This window comes from Pimephales promelas, chromosome 4 (genome assembly GCF_988280905.1).
Source record: "Pimephales promelas chromosome 4, fPimPro1.hap1.1, whole genome shotgun sequence".
In the NCBI taxonomy this organism is placed as follows: Eukaryota; Metazoa; Chordata; class Actinopteri; order Cypriniformes; family Leuciscidae; genus Pimephales; species Pimephales promelas.
The window spans coordinates 25,095,818-25,115,247 of record NC_142772.1 but is presented as its reverse complement, the minus strand read 5'-3'; the positions used below and the strand labels follow the sequence as shown (position 1 = coordinate 25,115,247).

At 35.6% G+C, this 19,430-nt stretch overlaps 1 protein-coding gene across 1 annotated transcript; it reads left to right on the top strand.

Moving 5' to 3' along the window:
* Nucleotides 1–2,538: 2,538 nt before the first annotated feature.
* Nucleotides 2,539–15,688, top strand: tars1 (threonyl-tRNA synthetase 1). Its single transcript, XM_039649928.2, has 19 exons — nt 2,539–2,726; nt 3,067–3,132; nt 3,464–3,654; nt 5,500–5,623; nt 6,222–6,343; nt 6,952–7,069; nt 7,183–7,247; nt 7,827–7,905; nt 8,029–8,175; nt 9,990–10,088; nt 10,382–10,548; nt 10,709–10,871; nt 11,957–12,094; nt 12,571–12,648; nt 12,741–12,841; nt 13,023–13,127; nt 13,219–13,291; nt 13,398–13,512; nt 15,188–15,688. The coding sequence occupies exons 1-19, from the start codon at nt 2,670–2,672 to the stop codon at nt 15,334–15,336; spliced, it is 2,157 nt and encodes a 718-aa protein (XP_039505862.1). The 5' UTR covers nt 2,539–2,669; the 3' UTR covers nt 15,337–15,688.
* The last annotated feature ends 3,742 nt before the right edge of the window (nt 15,689–19,430 follow it).

Sequence of the window (19,430 nt, the reverse complement as noted above, 5' to 3'; positions counted from 1 at the left end):
AAATGGGCTTATTGCTTTCAGTACAATCGGTCATTTTGGTTCATGCTTTAAAAATGCATGAGAGTAGGTGGACGTTTACAATGGTGTTTCATATATTCAGAGTTGTTTACGGTGTTAAAGAGATGGATTCTCATGTTAAACATGGCCAACATATATAATACAGTAATATATATACATATACATACAAAATATATACAGTATATATTAGACGGATAACAGAGTATTTTTGTGCCAAAAATCTTACTTCCGGGATGGTACAAGTTTTGGCTGTTTTTTTTTTTTTTTCAATCGTGGATCTAATGACGTAGACGTTCAGCCTCGGGATCAAAAATGCATGGCTGAATTTGATTGTTAGCCATGGTTTGTTTTGGGATGTCATAGCTTCCAGATGCTCTCAACGCAAAAGCTTTGCGCCCTTTATATTATTTAGCTCTGCCCACACGATACGCCACCCGCTCGTTTTTTGTTTGTTTTTTTCTGGAAAGACTCGGTACAGCCTATCTTTATTTTATAAATATAATACAATTAAAGACTTTTTGGAGATATGAAGGATGCAATACTACTCTATAGGTACTCAAGATTAACATGAGATTGACTGAAACTGAGTGCTGAAAAAAAAAGATACAACTGTGCATTCAAGCAAAGTCTGCTGATGGCATGCTTCCACGATTCCCAACCATTGCACAAAGAGTGCAAGTGCAAGAGTCCACAGGGCTTATTTACACTGGCATTCAAAGTCCAAAACACCCTTGAGTTTGTAGGCTTTGTTTGGGTATGCTTAACAATTAGCTTTTCTAAATGAATATGTAAATCATCCTCAATGGAGTATGAAGTAAATTTACATGCCCTGCTATTACACAGAGATAACACTGACACTGGAGCTCTAAAGAGCATGAATAAATAAATATTATAGGGAGTTTAAGTAGTTTAAGTTCTGTGTTGCTGTTGGTTTGAGTTAAACATTTGATTAGAAGCTTAAAATAAAATTCATAAATAACAATATCTGTTAACAGCTTTGATACCATTAATATTAGCACAAGTCCCAAATTGTACCCGCTTTTGTATATGCTACAGCATACTTAACTTTTTTTTTTCATACTTAAAAGTATTTTTTTTTTTTTTTTTTTAATATCCCATAGACGGTTCGTTGACAGTTTAAGGCAACATAGTTATAGGTTATGAGTAGGCCTGCTCAATAAATTGTGTATAATTACAAATAATTAACGCTAAGACAAACACTAAAATATACTTAACCTATAGTAAGTATGGAGTACAGTAAGTACATGCAGTATATTAATAATACACAATATTTATGAACTTATACTGTAATAAATCACCTTAAAATAAAGGGTTTTAGTAAATCCTAATCCAAAAAAAATTGCTTGATTGATTGATTGATTGATTGATTGATTGATTGATTGAATGATTGACCAACATGGAAATTTTTCTTTGGCAACATAAGACACAAAAGCTATACATATTGTAGGCTATTAGACACAGACGATAATTATGACTATAACATATTAAAAAATATCCCCCATTAAAAGTAATCATTCTCACAAAATATGCTTAACCTTACTTAATTAAATTCAATGTTCTACTGCCACTGGCATAAATGAGTGTTTGCAATTTTCAATATTTTTTAAGAAGTTTGGGGACCTTACCTTCTTCCAGATGGAAGCATTAAATTCTTAAATTCTGAGTAAAGTGGGTGTGTGGAATGGGACCCTTGTTGCTCTTCTGAATTGGCATCCTGTTCTCTTGCGTCTCATTATTTTTCAGCCGCTCTCACTATTCTGCGCAACTTATTATTTTTTCCCTTATTCACAGTTTTCCATGCCAGGCTGTAATTTAAACACTACAATAAACATATCTTGTTATATATTTACCATGTCTGACTAATATCGAAACTATTCAATTTCTGCATAAGAAACAATGTTTGAGTTGCTTTTCTAAAAACAAAAAAATAATGATCCCTCTTCAGTTCCACAAACACATCTGCTCCCCATTTGATAGCCTTATATACAATTTGTAGTCCACGAGGACTTTCAGTTCAAGAGCCTTTTGCCTATGAAAAAATATGCTGTTAGAGTTGGTTAAATAATGTGTAATAACCAGCAGGTATGCTATAAATACCCGATGTAAATAAATGCCTTTTGCATAAGTAGCCTCCAAGGTGCTGTTTGTATACTAAACAATTATGTTGCCATTTTATTGTTAGGTGCGTTTCCTATTTCTGACCACTAGATCCCACTAAAGTGCATTGCTTATTGTGTTTGAGAGGAAACCCATTTTTATTGCTAAAGCGTTTTTGCTGCAGAAAGCTTCGTGTTTTTATTATTATTCTGATTAAAATTACGCATTATATAATAAGTAGCACTCAAATGGCAGAAGGATTCAGTATAAGGCGGGCTGCCTTACCAGGATGCCATTCTCGTTGCATCATCTTACTGCGCCAGAACTGGAATGTTCTGTCTGATGATTGGTTAACACTCACGTCAATCACAGTGAGTCACCAATCACAGGCAACATCCCAAATGTATCACATTGTTGCATCAGCATTGGCTTCCCTGCTATATCCGGGAAACGTGTATGCCGGTGTCTCTGTACTAAACTGTAAACTATTGGATCGTGTTACTTGTTCGTGCTTGTGATATTTTCGTCTTATTATGGCGGATGAGAGCGTGACCGAACAGATGAAGGATCTGAAAATGGACGAGAAGAAGGTATGAGATATAAATGCAGTTAACTTAGCTGACTGACGTTAGCTAGTGTCCTCTGTCTGAGGCAATCACTGCATGCTGCTGTCAAAACCTCAGAATGTTTTAAAGGTCTTTGGTGGAAGTTTCTCTCGTTATTTGTTTGACTGCTGTGTAATATAACGTTAGATAATTGAATATGGTATTCAAAAGTCTGCAGTCAGGTAACTTAACATTATAGTTTCTGACTATCACTTTACAGTGGGTGGAGTGACACGTTTGAACTCTTTTTTTCTTTGTTGTTGACATGAACAACTAACTGATAGGTTACAGTAACAATCAATAAACGTCACACCCTTTCTTTCAGAATAGCAAAGATGGAGGAAAGAAGAAAAACAAGAATCCTGGTGGAGATACAGGTGGCAAGGCTGAGGTTAGTGCTTCTATTACTGGATTATAATAACTTACTTGCATATTGTCATTACAACACTGGTAGAGGGTAGTGTCCCTAAAATTAGAACAAAGTACTCCTGTCCTGACCTCTGCCAGCATCATTCCAGCTGTTCCAGAATGGAGAAAATATTTGTATGTGCATTTAATGTGTACATTTAAATATGTAGCCTGCCTACCTTGCCAGAGGAAGATGTTCTTGGTTTGCTTCATAATTTCAAACACAATATTCTCCTGTGATGTTAAATAGCGCTTTGGTTTATTATTTATGACATATGTTTGAGTAATGAGTTTTGTCTCTCTCTTATCTATAGTTGAATCCTCAACCACAGTACATCGAGGGGCGTCTGTCTATATATAACAAGCTGAAAGCAGAACACGATGCCCTGCTGGCTGAGAAAGCAGCAAAAGACAGCAAGCCCATCAAGATCACACTGCCCGATGGAAAAGTAATAGATGGGGAGTCCTGGAAGACCACACCGTACCAGGTTGCCTGTGGCATCAGGTTGGTAACTAAACTAAACGCCAATGAGGCAAGCATTTTCAGCCCCAATGTTGTCAAGCTGTTTGAAACAATGATACAGTTAGTGTTACCCATAAATGATAACATTAACTTGGATTTTGTGTTTTCTCTTTTTTTTATTCCACTTGTGTAGAACTCACAATGTACACATAAGTGTGTGCGTGTGGTCAAACTGTATACAAACAATTCACATTTAGTATCCAGTAATGTTTTCACTTCTCCAAATAAGTTTCTATAACATAACATCAGCTTAGATGATAAACATTAAAGTATATATATATATATATATTTATAAATCAAAGATATTCCCTACAATGCAAATATCACACGTGGTAGTTTATTATTCACGTGATAATGTTTAATACGCTACATTGTCTATCAATACAGATTTCTAAACAGTCGCTGTATTTCAAACACCTATTAAACTTTGTAAATGCTACACATATTGCATATATATATATCTAAAATAGGCAATTTAAACTAAAATGTCTATCCAAACATAATAAACAAACTAATAGCATAGGCGTTTAGGCGCTAATCACAAATAGCGAACTACATAGTGCTTTTATCAATATACTTATAACAACAACATGTGACTTACCACGCTGGGGATATATAGTTTAGATTAAGGTCTTAGTTGTAATTGTTGTAGAACATTAGAAAGTCTGCAAATGAGCATCAACATTGCTTTCTCACTCAGTTCGGTTCAGTTCAGTTTTTTTTTTTTTTTTTTTTTTTTTTTACGCGATCACATGGGCCCACATAATCAACGTCCTTAAAGGGGCAGCACCCTACAGTTAGCAATGGCACTTGTAAAAGATTTTCTAACTTGACTTGCTCCTATGTGTATTTTTTTTTTTTTTTTAAATATTTAATGTAGACAACTTATAAACACTGCAGGCTTCATGATGTCATCAGAACATTTCCTTTGTTTGTTTGAGCAATTCAGAATAGCAATATTGACTATAATACCGGTATTACAATAATAATTTTTTTTTTTTATAAAATTGACCATAATATAGCAATACTGACTAGCAATATTGAATTTGGGTTACATTTATGCATTTAGCAGACGCTATTATCCAAAGCAACTTACAATAGTGGAACATAAGCAATTTGTCATAGTGCCAACTGCCAACCATATTCATTGTGTAAGATGCCAGGTTTGTTAGTAAGCTAGACAGGAATCAATCTTGAGCAGAGGTGACATGCAAAGAAGCCTGCAACATTTCATATTGTGTTTGTGTTATACAATAGCCTGTATGCTAGACCGAACCCCGCCCGCAACATTTTTTGGTCGGGAAGTTCGGTCTGGACTCGATCCATTGAGGAGTAATTATGCTCGATCCAGAAATGGTCAGGCCAATCAAATTGCCAGGGCGGGCTTTAAACTATGATGGACAGATGATCAGTTACGTAATCATCCACGTCACCAAAGACCGCTTGGGTTGAATTTGTTTACAACAAAGATGACTGCCGCTGGAGGATTGAGATTTCACAAGTTCACACTTAAGTCAGATTATATAGAATAAACTTGTAGCCTAGGCTATATGACGTGATGTCCGAGGAGAGGGCTCCGGGCTCGGTATGACAGGATATGAGTATGACAACGTCAGGCTAGTTATTATACTAAATGTTTTTTTCTTAAAAAAGGAAAAGTCACATCTATTCAAATTGCTTGCTGCACCTTAAACTTCTGGTTAGTCTCAATGAGAGGCACTAAAAATTGTGTTTTCTTAGTGAATTGCTTGATTGCATTGTGCTTCCAACTCATGCGATACCTTCTAATCACAAATGTATAACATTATGATGTGTTTTTATTAACAGCCAAGGCCTTGCTGATAATACTGTGATCTCCAAAGTGAACAATGGGGTATGGGATCTGGACAGGCCCTTAGAAGAAGACTGCAGTCTGGTGTTTCTCAAATTTGATGACGAAGAAGCACAAGCAGTAAGTTAACGGTGTTCAAGTTTGCATTTGCATTATTAATTTCAAGAGGCCCTACTATGTTTTTTACATTTTCAACTTTCTTTAGTGATTCTTTACATTTATTTATTGCTCATAATTCCCGCATACACAAAAAAGTGGAGGGAGGTGGAGTGTATGAGTGCTGGTTAAGTTACGTGTTGAAAATTGTGGTTATGGGAAGGGGCGTGACATTTACGGGATGCTTTCAGAACGGTTGACCACTCATAACACACTGGTCTGACCAATCAGAGAAAAATGCTTTTTGGGAGGAGGGGCTTCATGGAAACAACAACTAAAAGGAGCATTCCTGACAGACTGGGATGAGAGGTGCTGCAACAATGTTAAATGTATAAAAAAATAATAATTTTTGAACATTCAAGCATGAAAATCTATTCCAGTAGAATCAAGGCTTTGTAGAAACGCATAATTAGGTCCGCTTGTCTGCAGTAGCAGTGACCACACCACAAATGTCGACAGCAGTGCAATTGCTGGTTTGGTTAGACAGTGTTTATATAAATGTTTTATATAATAGAGGATTTGAAAGAGTGCATTTTATTTCTGAATTTCATGTTCTTTTTAGGTTTATTGGCACTCCAGTGCCCACATAATGGGAGAGGCCATGGAGAGAGTCTATGGAGGCTGCCTTTGTTACGGACCACCCATTGAGAATGGCTTTTACTATGATATGTTTCTTGAAACTGAGTAAGTCAAACATGTTCTCTTGTTTTTTCTTTAGATTTTCTTTATTAGAATAATTTCAGAAGTAGTATTATTACAGAGTAAACTCAAATGACAATATGCCTCATGTTTGTGCTCATCCATACTAATACAAGACTATTCTATTATTTTGAACTGTCAGTCAGAGTTTAAAAGTCACATTAATTCATTTGTGGTTTGAGAAATTATGCCAGGCAGATGTTCAAGAAATATATTTTTTTAATTCCTTTCAACAATTACTTCACCTTTTGTTTTGACCTGGATAATAAATGCAGTAATTTACTTGTTGGAAGTCCATTTATGCAAATTGTATTAGTTTTGATAATATCACCGTCAAGCTCTGCCTTGTTTGTTAATGTGGCTCTGTCAGGTCCAGAACAGATGGTTTTCTGAAAAAGCATTGCTTTGTCATAATAGATGACTGCTGGTCATCTATTAAAAAAGTTTCTTTAGTTGGTGACATCTGTGAGATTTTTGCTGATTCTTTGCAGTATTTTTATTTTATTTAAGAAGGGCTTATGTTTAATGAAACCTGTGCACCTTTGTGTACTTTATTTTATCTATACTCTCCCTTCCTGTCTGTCGGTTTTCAGAGGTGTTTCGAGTAATGATTTCCCCTTTTTGGAGAACTTATGTAAGAAGATCATCAAAGAGAAGCAGCCCTTTGAGAGGCTGGAGGTAAAGAAGGAGACTTTGTTGGAGATGTTCAAGGTAGGTACTTCCTTTTTAAAAGAGAGAAATATAAGCTCACGCCATGAATTAACCCATAACACCCTTAACCTTGAAGTTCAACCTGGTGAAATCTGCCTGTCTTGTTCTTCTAGTACAACAAGTTCAAGTGCAGGATCCTGAATGAAAAGGTTACCACCCCTACAACTACAGTTTACAGGTCTGGTTTTGGTTGCAAAAATGTATATTTTTTGTACTGTGTGTGTTTTATATTATTATTATTATTATTATTATTATTTATTGTGTGCTTATCTTTTTTTTTTTCGAGTCTACTTACATTGCTGTTTAAAAGTTGTGGTTAGTGTTTTTTTTAAAGACATGGACACATTAAATTGATCAAAATGTCAGTAAAGACTTTAGATCTATTTCAAATAAATGCAATAAATTCTTTTGAACTTTCCATTCATCAATAAATCCTGAAAAAGAAAATTGTCATTGTTTCCATTAAAAAAAAAAAAAAAAAATTAGCAGCACAACTGGTTTCAACATTGATAATAAAAGTTCCTTGAGCAGCAAATCAGTATATTAGAATGTTTTCTGAAGGCACATGTGACACTAAAGAGTAATGATGCTGAAAATTCAGCTTTCATCACAGGAATAAATTAAATTATATTAAAATAGAAAATATTTCTTTTAAATTATTGTAATAGTTCACACTTTTGAATGGTAGTCTATGTACAGTAATAGTATACTTATACACTAGTTTATTTACACATTCTTTTTGCTTCTGCTTTTGTAGGTGTGGACCTTTGATCGATCTGTGCAGAGGACCTCATGTAAGACATACAGGAAAGATCAAGGCCTTAAAGATCCACAAGGTGCAGAATTCAGTCCTTTTCTTAATTGTTTTCAAAACAGTCTTCTATGTCCTGATCTGTACATTCGGCATATTATCTTTACAGCATTATGATCTCAAATAACGTATTTGATGTACATCACAGAACTCCTCTACATACTGGGAGGGCAAAGCTGACATGGAGAGCCTACAAAGGATCTATGGCATTTCTTTCCCTGATCCCAAGATGCTGAAAGAATGGGAGAAATTCCAGGAAGAAGCCAAGAACAGGGATCATCGCAAACTGGGAAGGGTATGACTTTTATGAACAATGAAAATGTATATAAATAGCGTATCGCTCATCTGAAATATGTTGTGGATTTTTAAATTAAACAGACGGAGGTATTGTTTACAGATAAGCCAAACTTATTTATGAAATATTCAGCACATCACAATTATTTTTTTATTCATGCCATGGCCACACAAAATGCTGCGTCAGTGGTAATTCCCTTCTATGGATTATGTAAATCATGCTTTATTTAAACACTTGGGTGACATGAATTAAATATACTTATGGTGCACATTACTGACTCATACATAACAAAACTCTTAATCAAAAAGTCTTTCATACACTACATTTCAGGGTCCGTATTAATAAAGAATCTTAATGCAAAGAAGTAGCTCCTAGTGACAAAATTCTTAGAAATGTGGGCATTTACTCTTAAAATTAAAGAAAAAAAATCCTATGAAAGAAAAAAAGTAATTCAGAAAGCATCTTAACCCTTAAAAGACATCTTAAGGTCAAAATTGTTAGGAGTATGGATGAGGACTTTTAAGAGTTTCTTTAGTGGAGGAGAAAATGGCAGAAAGATGAAGAGGGAGAAGAAATGTGTTGCAGACAATGGATGACAGTGAGTTAATAAGACAGTATAGATGAGATTGATCGTGCAAGTCAAGTCTATTTATATAGCTCTTCAAGCAGATTCACAGTATCAATCAAAACATAATAACAATATTCGTTTCTTAGTGGAAAACATCCACGTTTGGTAGAGCTGATCCAATGGTATTACTGATTGGTTAATTAATCTGAATAGGGATCATGTTTGTGACCGATCTTATTAGAGACACGCTAATATCTCAGACACAGTGCAGGAATGCGCTTCTTATATAATGCTTATATAAATAAGATTATTTTCACACTATATTATTCTTATATAATGTGTGTGTGTGTGTGAGTAAACTATATACTTAAAATTGCTCTTTATTTCCTTCTTGGACAACCAACCAATCACAGTCTTCAGAAGAGTGTGTCATACAGAGCAATGGGGTCAACCCCGCCTCCTCACTAAGATGATCATTTTTATCTTTTCCTTACTCAGAGTTGCTCTCTGATCAGTCCCGAATCATTCTTAAGCTAAGACTCCTTACATAAAAGTATTTAAGCTAAATTAAGAGTTTTCTGAGAGGATTCTTACAATCTTTACGAATACAGGCCCTGATTTTTAGGGTCGGTAGGATTTTTTTAAAATGTTTTACAAATAATGCTTTTAAGACCAAGGTTGCATTGATTTGATCAATTCATCCTTTAAATTGACCTCAAACTTTTAAATAGTTGTGTACTTAAATCATAAATCCAGGACCAGCAGTAACATATATGGTCATCCTTTCTGCAAGTGAATAATTATAAAGAGATGTCAGCAGTGGGCAAGTTAAAATAAAAAAGCTCTTTTGGAGGACATTTGGAGGCCTCTGTGTTCTAATGACTTGTGCAGAAAGTTGCCCCTCATTTGATATGTATGGAGTCTCGCTGGGGTGACTAAAGACGGGTCTGATAGGTGGGCTGTGTGGGGAGCAGGGACTGTGCCCATAAAGAAGGCAGTTGTCGGTCTCCTTAATGTGCCATCTGTTCATGGGCATGCTGATGGGTGCACAGGGAACACTTTGTCACAACAAAAGCTAGAGCGTAATCAGCCATTTGTCCTGTTTATTTATTTTTTTTGTCTCTCTTGCTCGTTTGAACTTCTCTTGTTCTTGTCCTATGTGTCCTCCTGTATTAGATTTCTGACCTGTGCCTTAATTGTTTTTCTCACTTTAATATATCACACTCTCTCGATTTTGTATTACCAGGAGCAAGACTTGTTTTTCTTCCACGACCTGAGCCCAGGTAGCTGTTTCTTTCTCCCTAAAGGAGCCTACATCTATAATACACTGATCGAGTTTATTAGGGTGAGTTTCCCCCATTTCGAATTCATAGTTTAGTCTGTTACTACAGAGCTGATATCAACCATTAAAAAAATTACAATGGCCAACAGAACAAGGGTGTGATGTGGAGCCGGCTTTGCAGAAGTCTATTAGGATATGCTAAATTGCATTTTATGGATGTCATGGTTCAGTAGACCATGTAATGGATAGGTTGGTCCACTTCAAGGACCCCATTAATGATTGTGGGCAAACCACTTGAATATTTATGTATTTTCATGGACTGTTTTTGTTGTACTGTGGTATATTTTATCGTGTAGAGTGAATACAGAAAGAGAGGATTCCAGGAAGTGGTCACTCCGAACATCTACAACAGCAAACTGTGGCAAACCTCAGGACACTGGCAGCACTACAGCGAAAACATGTTCTCTTTTGAGGTGGAGAAGGAGATCTTTGCTCTTAAGCCCATGAACTGCCCTGGACACTGGTACACAGTCTTTCTATATTGATGAACGTTAAGCAAGTGTTTGTTAATCATAAAAAGGCATTGGCAATATGACAGGACAGTATACCTGAATGCAAAAATCTTAGGAAGATTCATTTTTGGGAAGATCTTTCTTTATGTAAATATTTTCCTTGTTTTCCAGTTTGATGTTTGACCACCGTCCACGTTCATGGAGGGAGCTGCCTCTGCGTCTGGCCGACTTTGGGGTCTTGCATCGTAATGAGCTGTCTGGAGCTCTGAGCGGCCTGACAAGAGTCAGACGCTTCCAACAAGATGACGCTCACATCTTCTGCTCTATGGACCAGGCACGTTACATGAGCAATATCACATGAGAATGAGTGCGATATAGCTTTTATACAACAGTTCGTTGGCACAAGTGTGTAAATATATAAGAAACGACAACAGAGTTTCTTTTAAAAACGTCTTTGTGCAAATCTCAAGTTGACAGTTCAACAGTTGAGCCCAAGCCTCCGTTAATAATTCTAAAATGAAATTTCATGGAAGCTTATTGTATTATGAGAGAGAGCTTGATTAAGCGAGTGTATTACCTACATCTGATTGGCCTTTAGCATTTATCCTTCATGTCAATCTTATATTCATAATTAAAAAAAAACAACAACAGTTAGAATGTCCACTGAGGAAAGCGATATCCTTGACTTAGTGTCCTTTTAACAGTTATGAGGAATTCATATGACTGCGCTGGTCAATGCATTTGTCGATTGCATCTTATAAGGTGTTGTTTAAAGAAAAGATAATGTCCTTCTTCACAACCTTGTTTCAGTCCCATTCTTCGCTCCTGACTCACTTATAAAGCAGTGTCTGTCGCCATCTACAGGCATAATAATTGAACTTTTCACTGAATTTGAAGTCACAATCCTTAACAGCCCTTTCTCAAATATGGCATATTATTTATATAAAATCAAATATTATTTGTTGAACAATATTTAAATGAACACTTATAGCCATTTTAAAAGTGTACAATTGTACAATAGGATATAAGCACAAGCAGTGCTCTATAGTTAGTTTAAGTGAATTAAGATTTGCTTTGATAGTGATAAAATATCGCATTGCTGGAAGAGGCTCTGAGCCAATCAGACTCAAGAACTTCAGAACTAAGAAGTATTTCCCAAACCTGGAGAAGTCATTGAAATGAATAATATCTTATATCCAAAAATGTCTATTGTGAATATAAAGGTATTTGGATATGCTCTTTTTATATCTGTAGAATTATTTTGTTATTTTTAGTATGCCATGGAAAATTATTGGTCTGCATTTTTCAGTGTTAAATGACTGTTGAGTTCATGAGTACATTAATACTTTGTTTGAATTGCAAATAAGAGGTAGGCTAATTTTTTTCCTCATCTCACCTTCTTCCTTTAACTCCTGTTAGATTGAATCTGAGATTAAGGGTTGTCTCGACTTCCTGCGTACGGTGTATGAGGTGTTTGGCTTCACCTTCAAATTGAACCTCTCTACCAGGCCAGAGAAGTTCCTAGGAGAACCTGAAGTTTGGGACCAGGCTGAAAAGGTAGAATTTGAAACTGATCATAAACTTAAAAAGAAATCAGTGTGCATGAAAGCGAACCAATTTGCATACACTATTGTTCAAAAGTTTAGGGTTGGTAAGATTTTTTAAAAAGGCTGCATTTATTTGATCAGAAATCAGTAAAAATGTAATATTGTGAAATATTATTACTATTTAAAATATCTGTTTTCTAATTTTAATATTTACTTTTTTTTTTTTTTCATGTGATGCCAAAGCAGAATGTTCACGGTCGCATTTAATTAATCTTTACTGAATAAAATTATTAATTTATTTTTAAAAAATCCTACTGACGCCATACTTTTGAACCATGGTGTACATAATATAAGGTGTAATTTCACCACTATTATAACATCTCAATAATTTTTATTTTTAATACAGTTAATCTCTTATGATTTGCATGATGAAGTGTGCATATCTCTTCCAGTTTGAATTCATTAAGCCCTTGTTAATTGTTTTAGCAACTGGAGAACAGCCTGAATGAGTTTGGAGAGAAATGGGTTCTGAATCCTGGTGATGGAGCTTTCTACGGACCAAAGGTACACACAGATAATGAAAGCAAAATATATGAACGCTTATAAAAATGACTTTACGCTCAACTCAAGTATGTATGTGTTTTTCTGTCATTCAGATTGATATTCAGATAAAGGATGCCATCGGCAGGTATCACCAATGTGCCACCATTCAGCTGGACTTCCAGTTGCCTATTCGTTTCAATCTCACTTTTGTAAGGTATGTTCACTCAAGAAAACATCACATCTGTATATAATAATAACAAGGAACAATGATTTTGTTCCCAGTACAACAGTGACATTCTGTGGTTACATTTGTTTACTACACTCCTGCATTTCACTTCATGATCGTCAGCTGTCTAATTTGCTGATCCTGTAAACCATATCTTGTTTGTCTTCAGCCATGATGGTGATGACAAGAAGAGACCAGTAATCATCCACAGAGCGATCCTGGGCTCAGTGGAACGCATGATCGCCATCCTGACTGAAAACTATGGAGGAAAATGGTACTGCTAAGGAAGAGACGCTAACATGATAAAATTTAGTCTCGCACTATAATATGCTTATAACATATTCTCCTGCTTTGGTGTCCCACAGGCCACTGTGGCTGTCCCCACGTCAGGTGATGGTGGTTCCCGTAGGACCTACTTGTGATGAATACGCCCAGAGAGTAAGTTCTGCTCGAAATTTATGGCGCATTAATATCTGATTGCTCTCATTCCAGCATAAACTACCAGGTCATAATTAGAATCTTAAAAATCCCTTGTTAATCTCAGGTACAACAGGAGCTCCACAAGGGAGGGTTGATGACGGATGTGGACCTGGACCCAGGCTGCACACTGAACAAAAAGATCAGAAATGCACAGTTAGCTCAGTACAACTTCATTTTAGGTAAGTGATCCAACATAACCTACATTCGAAAATGGTTTTATTTGAATAGACACTGTAAAAGAATCATGGTTTGGTCCTGTTCCTGTTAAATCTTCGCAAATGAACACATTCTCCATGTATTTTAAAGCCTAAGTAAAATTGACTGAAGTCAAGAGCTAAATGTAGCCTACAAACGATCTACACTACGGTTGCATGATTTTAGCGTCATCATCACTAAACTTCTGACAAACAGTCTTAGTTTAAAAACATTATTTTTTCCTCTTAGTTTGATTCATAGTTTGCAAGAGCACAATTCTAAATGAGTTTACCTGCACTGTTGCTGTGAGAATTGCCATCTCACGATCGGTGTGGAAAAGCTCAAATGAAGTGCAATTTTTCAGTTTACCAGCTGGGAAACAACACAATGGTAAAGTAAAACTCAATGAAAATAATCAACATAACCAAAATGTGGCTTTATAATTTGCATTTTATATATTTATTATTCATCACATATGTATTACTGATTCATCATTTCTGAACCACTTGAAGTGTGCTCATGTGATAAATAATGTTTAAAAACATGAATTATATACTGTATAAATGAAATGTTATCTGGTATAGCTCGTTGCGATCACTCTCCGTGATCTTACAATAGCGCTCTTTGGTTATTGTTCAGCTTCTCTCAGTAAAAGGAATCTTGTACTTGTTCCATTTAAGTCCAGTCAAAAATACAATACAATGTATTCACAATATTGTATTCACAATACAAACCATTTCAGTGCTGCATTGCAGAGGGCCACAGTGTTGTTATATAGATATATTGCATATAGCAAGCAGATATATCAGTCCTCTTTTGCAGTTTATTTTTTAATAACTAAAAAGTGGCAATAAGTTTGGTTTTGTGTGTGGTCCGATAGAAGGCGGCCATATGATTTCTATGAGTGTGTATGTGATTGATATGTGCAGTGTCTTGGCCAAACAAATGTACTTAGAATAAAATGACTGATATTTGAATATTTAAAGTGAGTGCAAGCAGTTCTTAAAAAGTATTTATGTATATGTAGCTGTTTTATTCTTTTTTGATGTGTACGTTATCATTGTATACTCCTGAGTGTCCTAAAACATGGCTGCACCTACCCAGAATGCAATGCAGAATTCCCAGTCTATAAATTAAAGCGTGAACACCAAAAGAGCACTGTTGCCTTCCGCCACTGATAACAGCGGCAATGAGCATCTTATTTAACACAAACAAACAAATTGCTAATCAACTGGAGATTATTTTATATTAGGTAGCTTACATCTGTGCCGAGAGCTGTTTCAAAAAGTGGTGGGGACATGTCCCATGCAAATTACGATATGTCAAAAAGTCATTTTGGCCATTCCCGGTAGACCAATCAAAACAAACTGGGCCATCTGACCAATTAGAGCAGAGTAGGCTCTTGGAAAGGAGAGGTTTCAAGAAACCAAATTCTTCATTGAACAATTTTCAAAGACTTTGTGATAAAGGGTGATGCTGCACCTTTGTAGGACATCTTCAAATCAAAATTAATAGCCTTACAAATGGCATAAAAGGGGCACTTTAAATTTAAATTGCATTTCCATTTGCATGGAAATGTCAGCTGCAGTTATTTTTACGGAATGTATTAATTTGTCATGAATTCACTGTGATTCTAACTTTCTGTTTATGCAATGACAGTGGTGGGTGAGAAGGAGAAGAGCAGTGACACTGTGAACGTCAGGACTCGTGACAACAAGGTGCACGGAGAGAGGAGTCTGACGGACTGCATGGAGCGCCTCAAGGAGCTGAAGGCCTCAAGAACCCGAAACGCAGAAGAGGAATTCTGAACTCCCTAAACCTTCTGCCAAACCTTTACTTAACATGCACGCCATATGTTCAGATGCCACTAGGCAACAGTGTGCTGCTTTTCTGTATAGATTACGTCTCAACTGATCTGTGTGATTCAGGGGCTCTGTTTTAAATCAATGACGATATTTTAAATCACATTAGTCAATTGTCAGAACGTCTGTAGTGTGTAGACTTGATCTGTCAATACTTTTTCAAAATATCCTGGTAATGTTCATTCATAAAACAACCATTGTCCTTTGTTATAAGAAGGGACTTTTCAATCAATAGGCTATGTGAATGTGTAAAAGAGAAAATATGTTGCAGATGAAATAAAACGGTATCTTTCCACTCCTTTATGTCTCACTTTTGTAAATATATGTTGAAGGCTGCTGTTAACCATTTCCTGTTTATCATAATAACTTTGAATAGTGAAACTAGCAGAATGCGTTATTTTCACTTTCACTTATGATTTAGTACAAATCGCGTGAGTGCAGGTCGTTCATCAAACCGGATAATCACAAGTATTAGCGGTCAGAGTGGCAGAATTTAATACTTTTATTCTAAACACTTGATTTATTTCGAACATATTGCAGTTTGGTTTAATTGCTAATAGTGAAATGATCGATTTCCCCCCTCGCGTCGCGTTCGTCCTTCCGCAGCCGGCTTGACTTAGCTGATTTTTGTCTGCAGAATGTCTGCTCATATAGACTTCTTTTTTTGTCAAGTTCTCTCAAAAACAGTTCTGCTGTTTAAGATGCTATCTAACTGGTCAGACCTCATTAACGCTTAAAAGAAGCAAGGCGCTGCTTTTAACGAAAAAACAAACAGCCTATTGTTTGTTCACGTTAAAAGATTTTCAAAGGTAAGTCAAAATCACGTTTGTATAGAAAGAAACTTTATAACAGGATAGTAAGAGCCAGACATTCGATGTAGCTACTAAAATGTATGCTTGTCATGAAGCAATGTAATCAGCAGGCAATTTTAAAACGCAGATCTTCTCATTTAAGGGTAAGATTGGTTATAGGACACATTATCAATCCAATTTTAATTTAAAGACGTTTATTTAATATTGCAAACTATTTTATTGCAAAGAAAATTAAGCGAATAGGCCTTGCCTGTTTAATTTTTATTTCACTTTCATTTTGATGCACAGACATACAGGCCTAGGCTGTACATGAACCTTGTTTGCATTTGTGGGCTTTGGCTATTATAACTAATTTAGGCAAATCGGCTCATAGAGAACCTAACAGGCTAAGACGTCAAAGCATAGGCTATAATATTTTACATTTAATTGTTAAATGTCTAATTTCTTTCAACAACCTAATTTGTTTGCCATCATTAATTGAGGCATTATTTGCAGGTTTCAGTTCTGGGATGGAGTTTACAGATGAGGAGAAAATATGGCTGCTAAGAGTGTCTGCTGAAGTAAGTGTTTTTGTTTTGTTTTGTTTTTTTTCCCCTCATCATTTTTTGTTGTTTTTGTTTACTATTCCGACAAGGAACAGTACCGTGTCAAAGTATGCTTAATAACATTATTAATGCATAATGTTAATGTTATATATATGTAATGCTATATATAATGTTATATGTTAATGTTATAGGCTATATCATAACATTATCACAATATCATTATCAGAATAATAAAAACATGCAGCTTTGGGCCATGTGGTGGCAGTGTAGAACTGTGTAAATGTATTGTTTGGAATGAACAGTTTATCATGTCCTATCTATTTAGATACCTGAGGGGAATGATCTCACTCCAAAAGAGAAGCAATTCTGTGAGAAAGCAAAACCAGAGACTGAATTTCAGGCCCAGTTATTCCAGGCTATGGCCTCTATACGATTTGGACTGAATGATCCAACAAGCTCAACCATAGAATTGAAAAACACTGTCCACCAGAGAAGCAGTGTCTCGTCACAATGTGGATAATCACCAGAATTAAATATTCAAAAATGAAATCATCTGCACATCATGGTGAAGTCCAGGAACTTTGTAATTGGTAGGCTAACAATACAGTTTTTTTTTTTTTTTTTTTTTTTTTTATCTCAGCAGGATATGCTTACCTCATTAATGATCAATTGGTGTTTTGTCATATAGCCTACCGTACCTACCGTTTTGTCATATCATCAAGCCTCATATAGCCTTTGGGATTGTTCATATAGCTTACCATCCGAGAATGTGAACATTGTTTTACTTACCTCATTGTAAAAGCTTATTGGATGTTTTTCCAGTTAAGCACAACAGGATGTTTTCCCGCAAAGGTTCTCTTGTTTTGTTTTTGTTTTATTACATCATGAGAAACCAAGTTTAAGAAACCAAATTTTATAAAATGTAAATGGTGCTTTTTTTAATGTAGCCTACACGCTAAAGCTTCTGACATGCTGTTCTTTTTAAAGTATAGTTCAGAAACTCAGTATGTTTTGCTTTTAATGCTTGAAGGGATGATAACATCTCTACCTCATTCTAATCTAAATAGTAAATACAACAACAAACAGTACAATGCAGTATACTCCTATTTCCATGTACACACATGTCATTACAGTAGGCGAAGGCATATACTGTTGAAAATATGATTTTTACCCATGGTACAACACAAAACTTATGAAATGTAATTTCCAAAATGTCTGTGCATTCTACTTCCATTTTTACCTGACCTTTTAAAATGATTTTAAAGTTGTTGGTTTTTTTTTAATGATTAAATAAATAAAAACGAATCATTGCAGTGTATTCTTATATTTTACTTCGTATTTTTTTTTTTTTTTTTTTTTTTTATCCTCACAATGTCAATGCTCATAGCTTTTTGTGTATAGGAAGTTAGGGTAAGTCCGGGTCAATTGATCTAATTTTGTTTCTGTGGAAAAATATGATCTATGAAGTTGAATAACATACCCAAAATGGCATGTTGTTACTTGTGTAATTTTAAAAGTTAATCTTTATTGTTATTAATAGTGTTATTATTCAGTATTTCCATGAGTTAGATGTACATTTCAGACATCTTTGTTTTCAATAAAACCTAGGTTAATTGAGTGAAATACTTGAATTTGCAATCATAGTGAAGCTATGCACATATCTTTAATTAAAATATAGCCAATTAAATGTGTAAATATTCATATGCCTATATAAGTCACTGAATATTTTTTATTATTTATACATTCGTTTAACTTTTAACCCGGGGGACAACTTATAGTGGGATAAGATTTGGCGTCTCTGAATAATTTTACATTTTGTCCTACAACTTAGCAAATGTTCCTATTTATTTCCCATGATAACACACTGGCTGATGATTCATCATCCTGCACATGCTAAACATCTAAATATGCTAAATATGCTACAACGAGTTTGAACTGAAGAGTCACGAATGCTCATCACAGAACAGAGCAAGGCGAGCATTTGTGCCTATAAAACTTAAACTTTTTTATTATTTTTTGAAATGGCCAATCGTTTCGCTAAATAAGACCCTTATTCATCGCCTGGAATCGTTTAAAGCCCTTTGAAACTGCACTGAAACTCTCATTTGGACCTTGAACCGTTTGGTTCCCATTGAAGTCCATTATGTGAAAAAAAAATCTGCTTGGAGAAAAGTCCTGGACTGTGTTCATCAAAAAACGTAATTTCTTTTCGACTGAGGAAAGAAGGACATGGACATCTTGGATGACATGGGGGTGAGTAAATTATCAGCAAATTTTTTTTTATTTATTTTTTTTTTAAAGTGAACTACTCCTTTACGTGGTGCATCTTCCCCCATGTCACTCTTTGCTATTACTCTGACATCCGCATGATGGCGTTTCTCTCCAAGTCCACAAACCCCAGAACGCAAGAAATGCTGTAAAACAGCTAAAGTCAGAGAAACGGAGACAGACTGAAGTCTAATCTTCTCTTCATTTGACCCCTGGCCCCAAGTGGTATGTACCAGAGAGCCGATGAGCACTCCATGAATCTTCCATCATCTCCCTGCCTGGGGTAGATAGATTCTCACCATATGTCCCATCAGGCACCTGGCCATCTGGGGTTAGAATGCTTCATTGAGCTGAACAAACTGAGCTTCTTCTGCACATAAAACTCAGTGTAGAGGACAATGAGGGCTGTATGGGT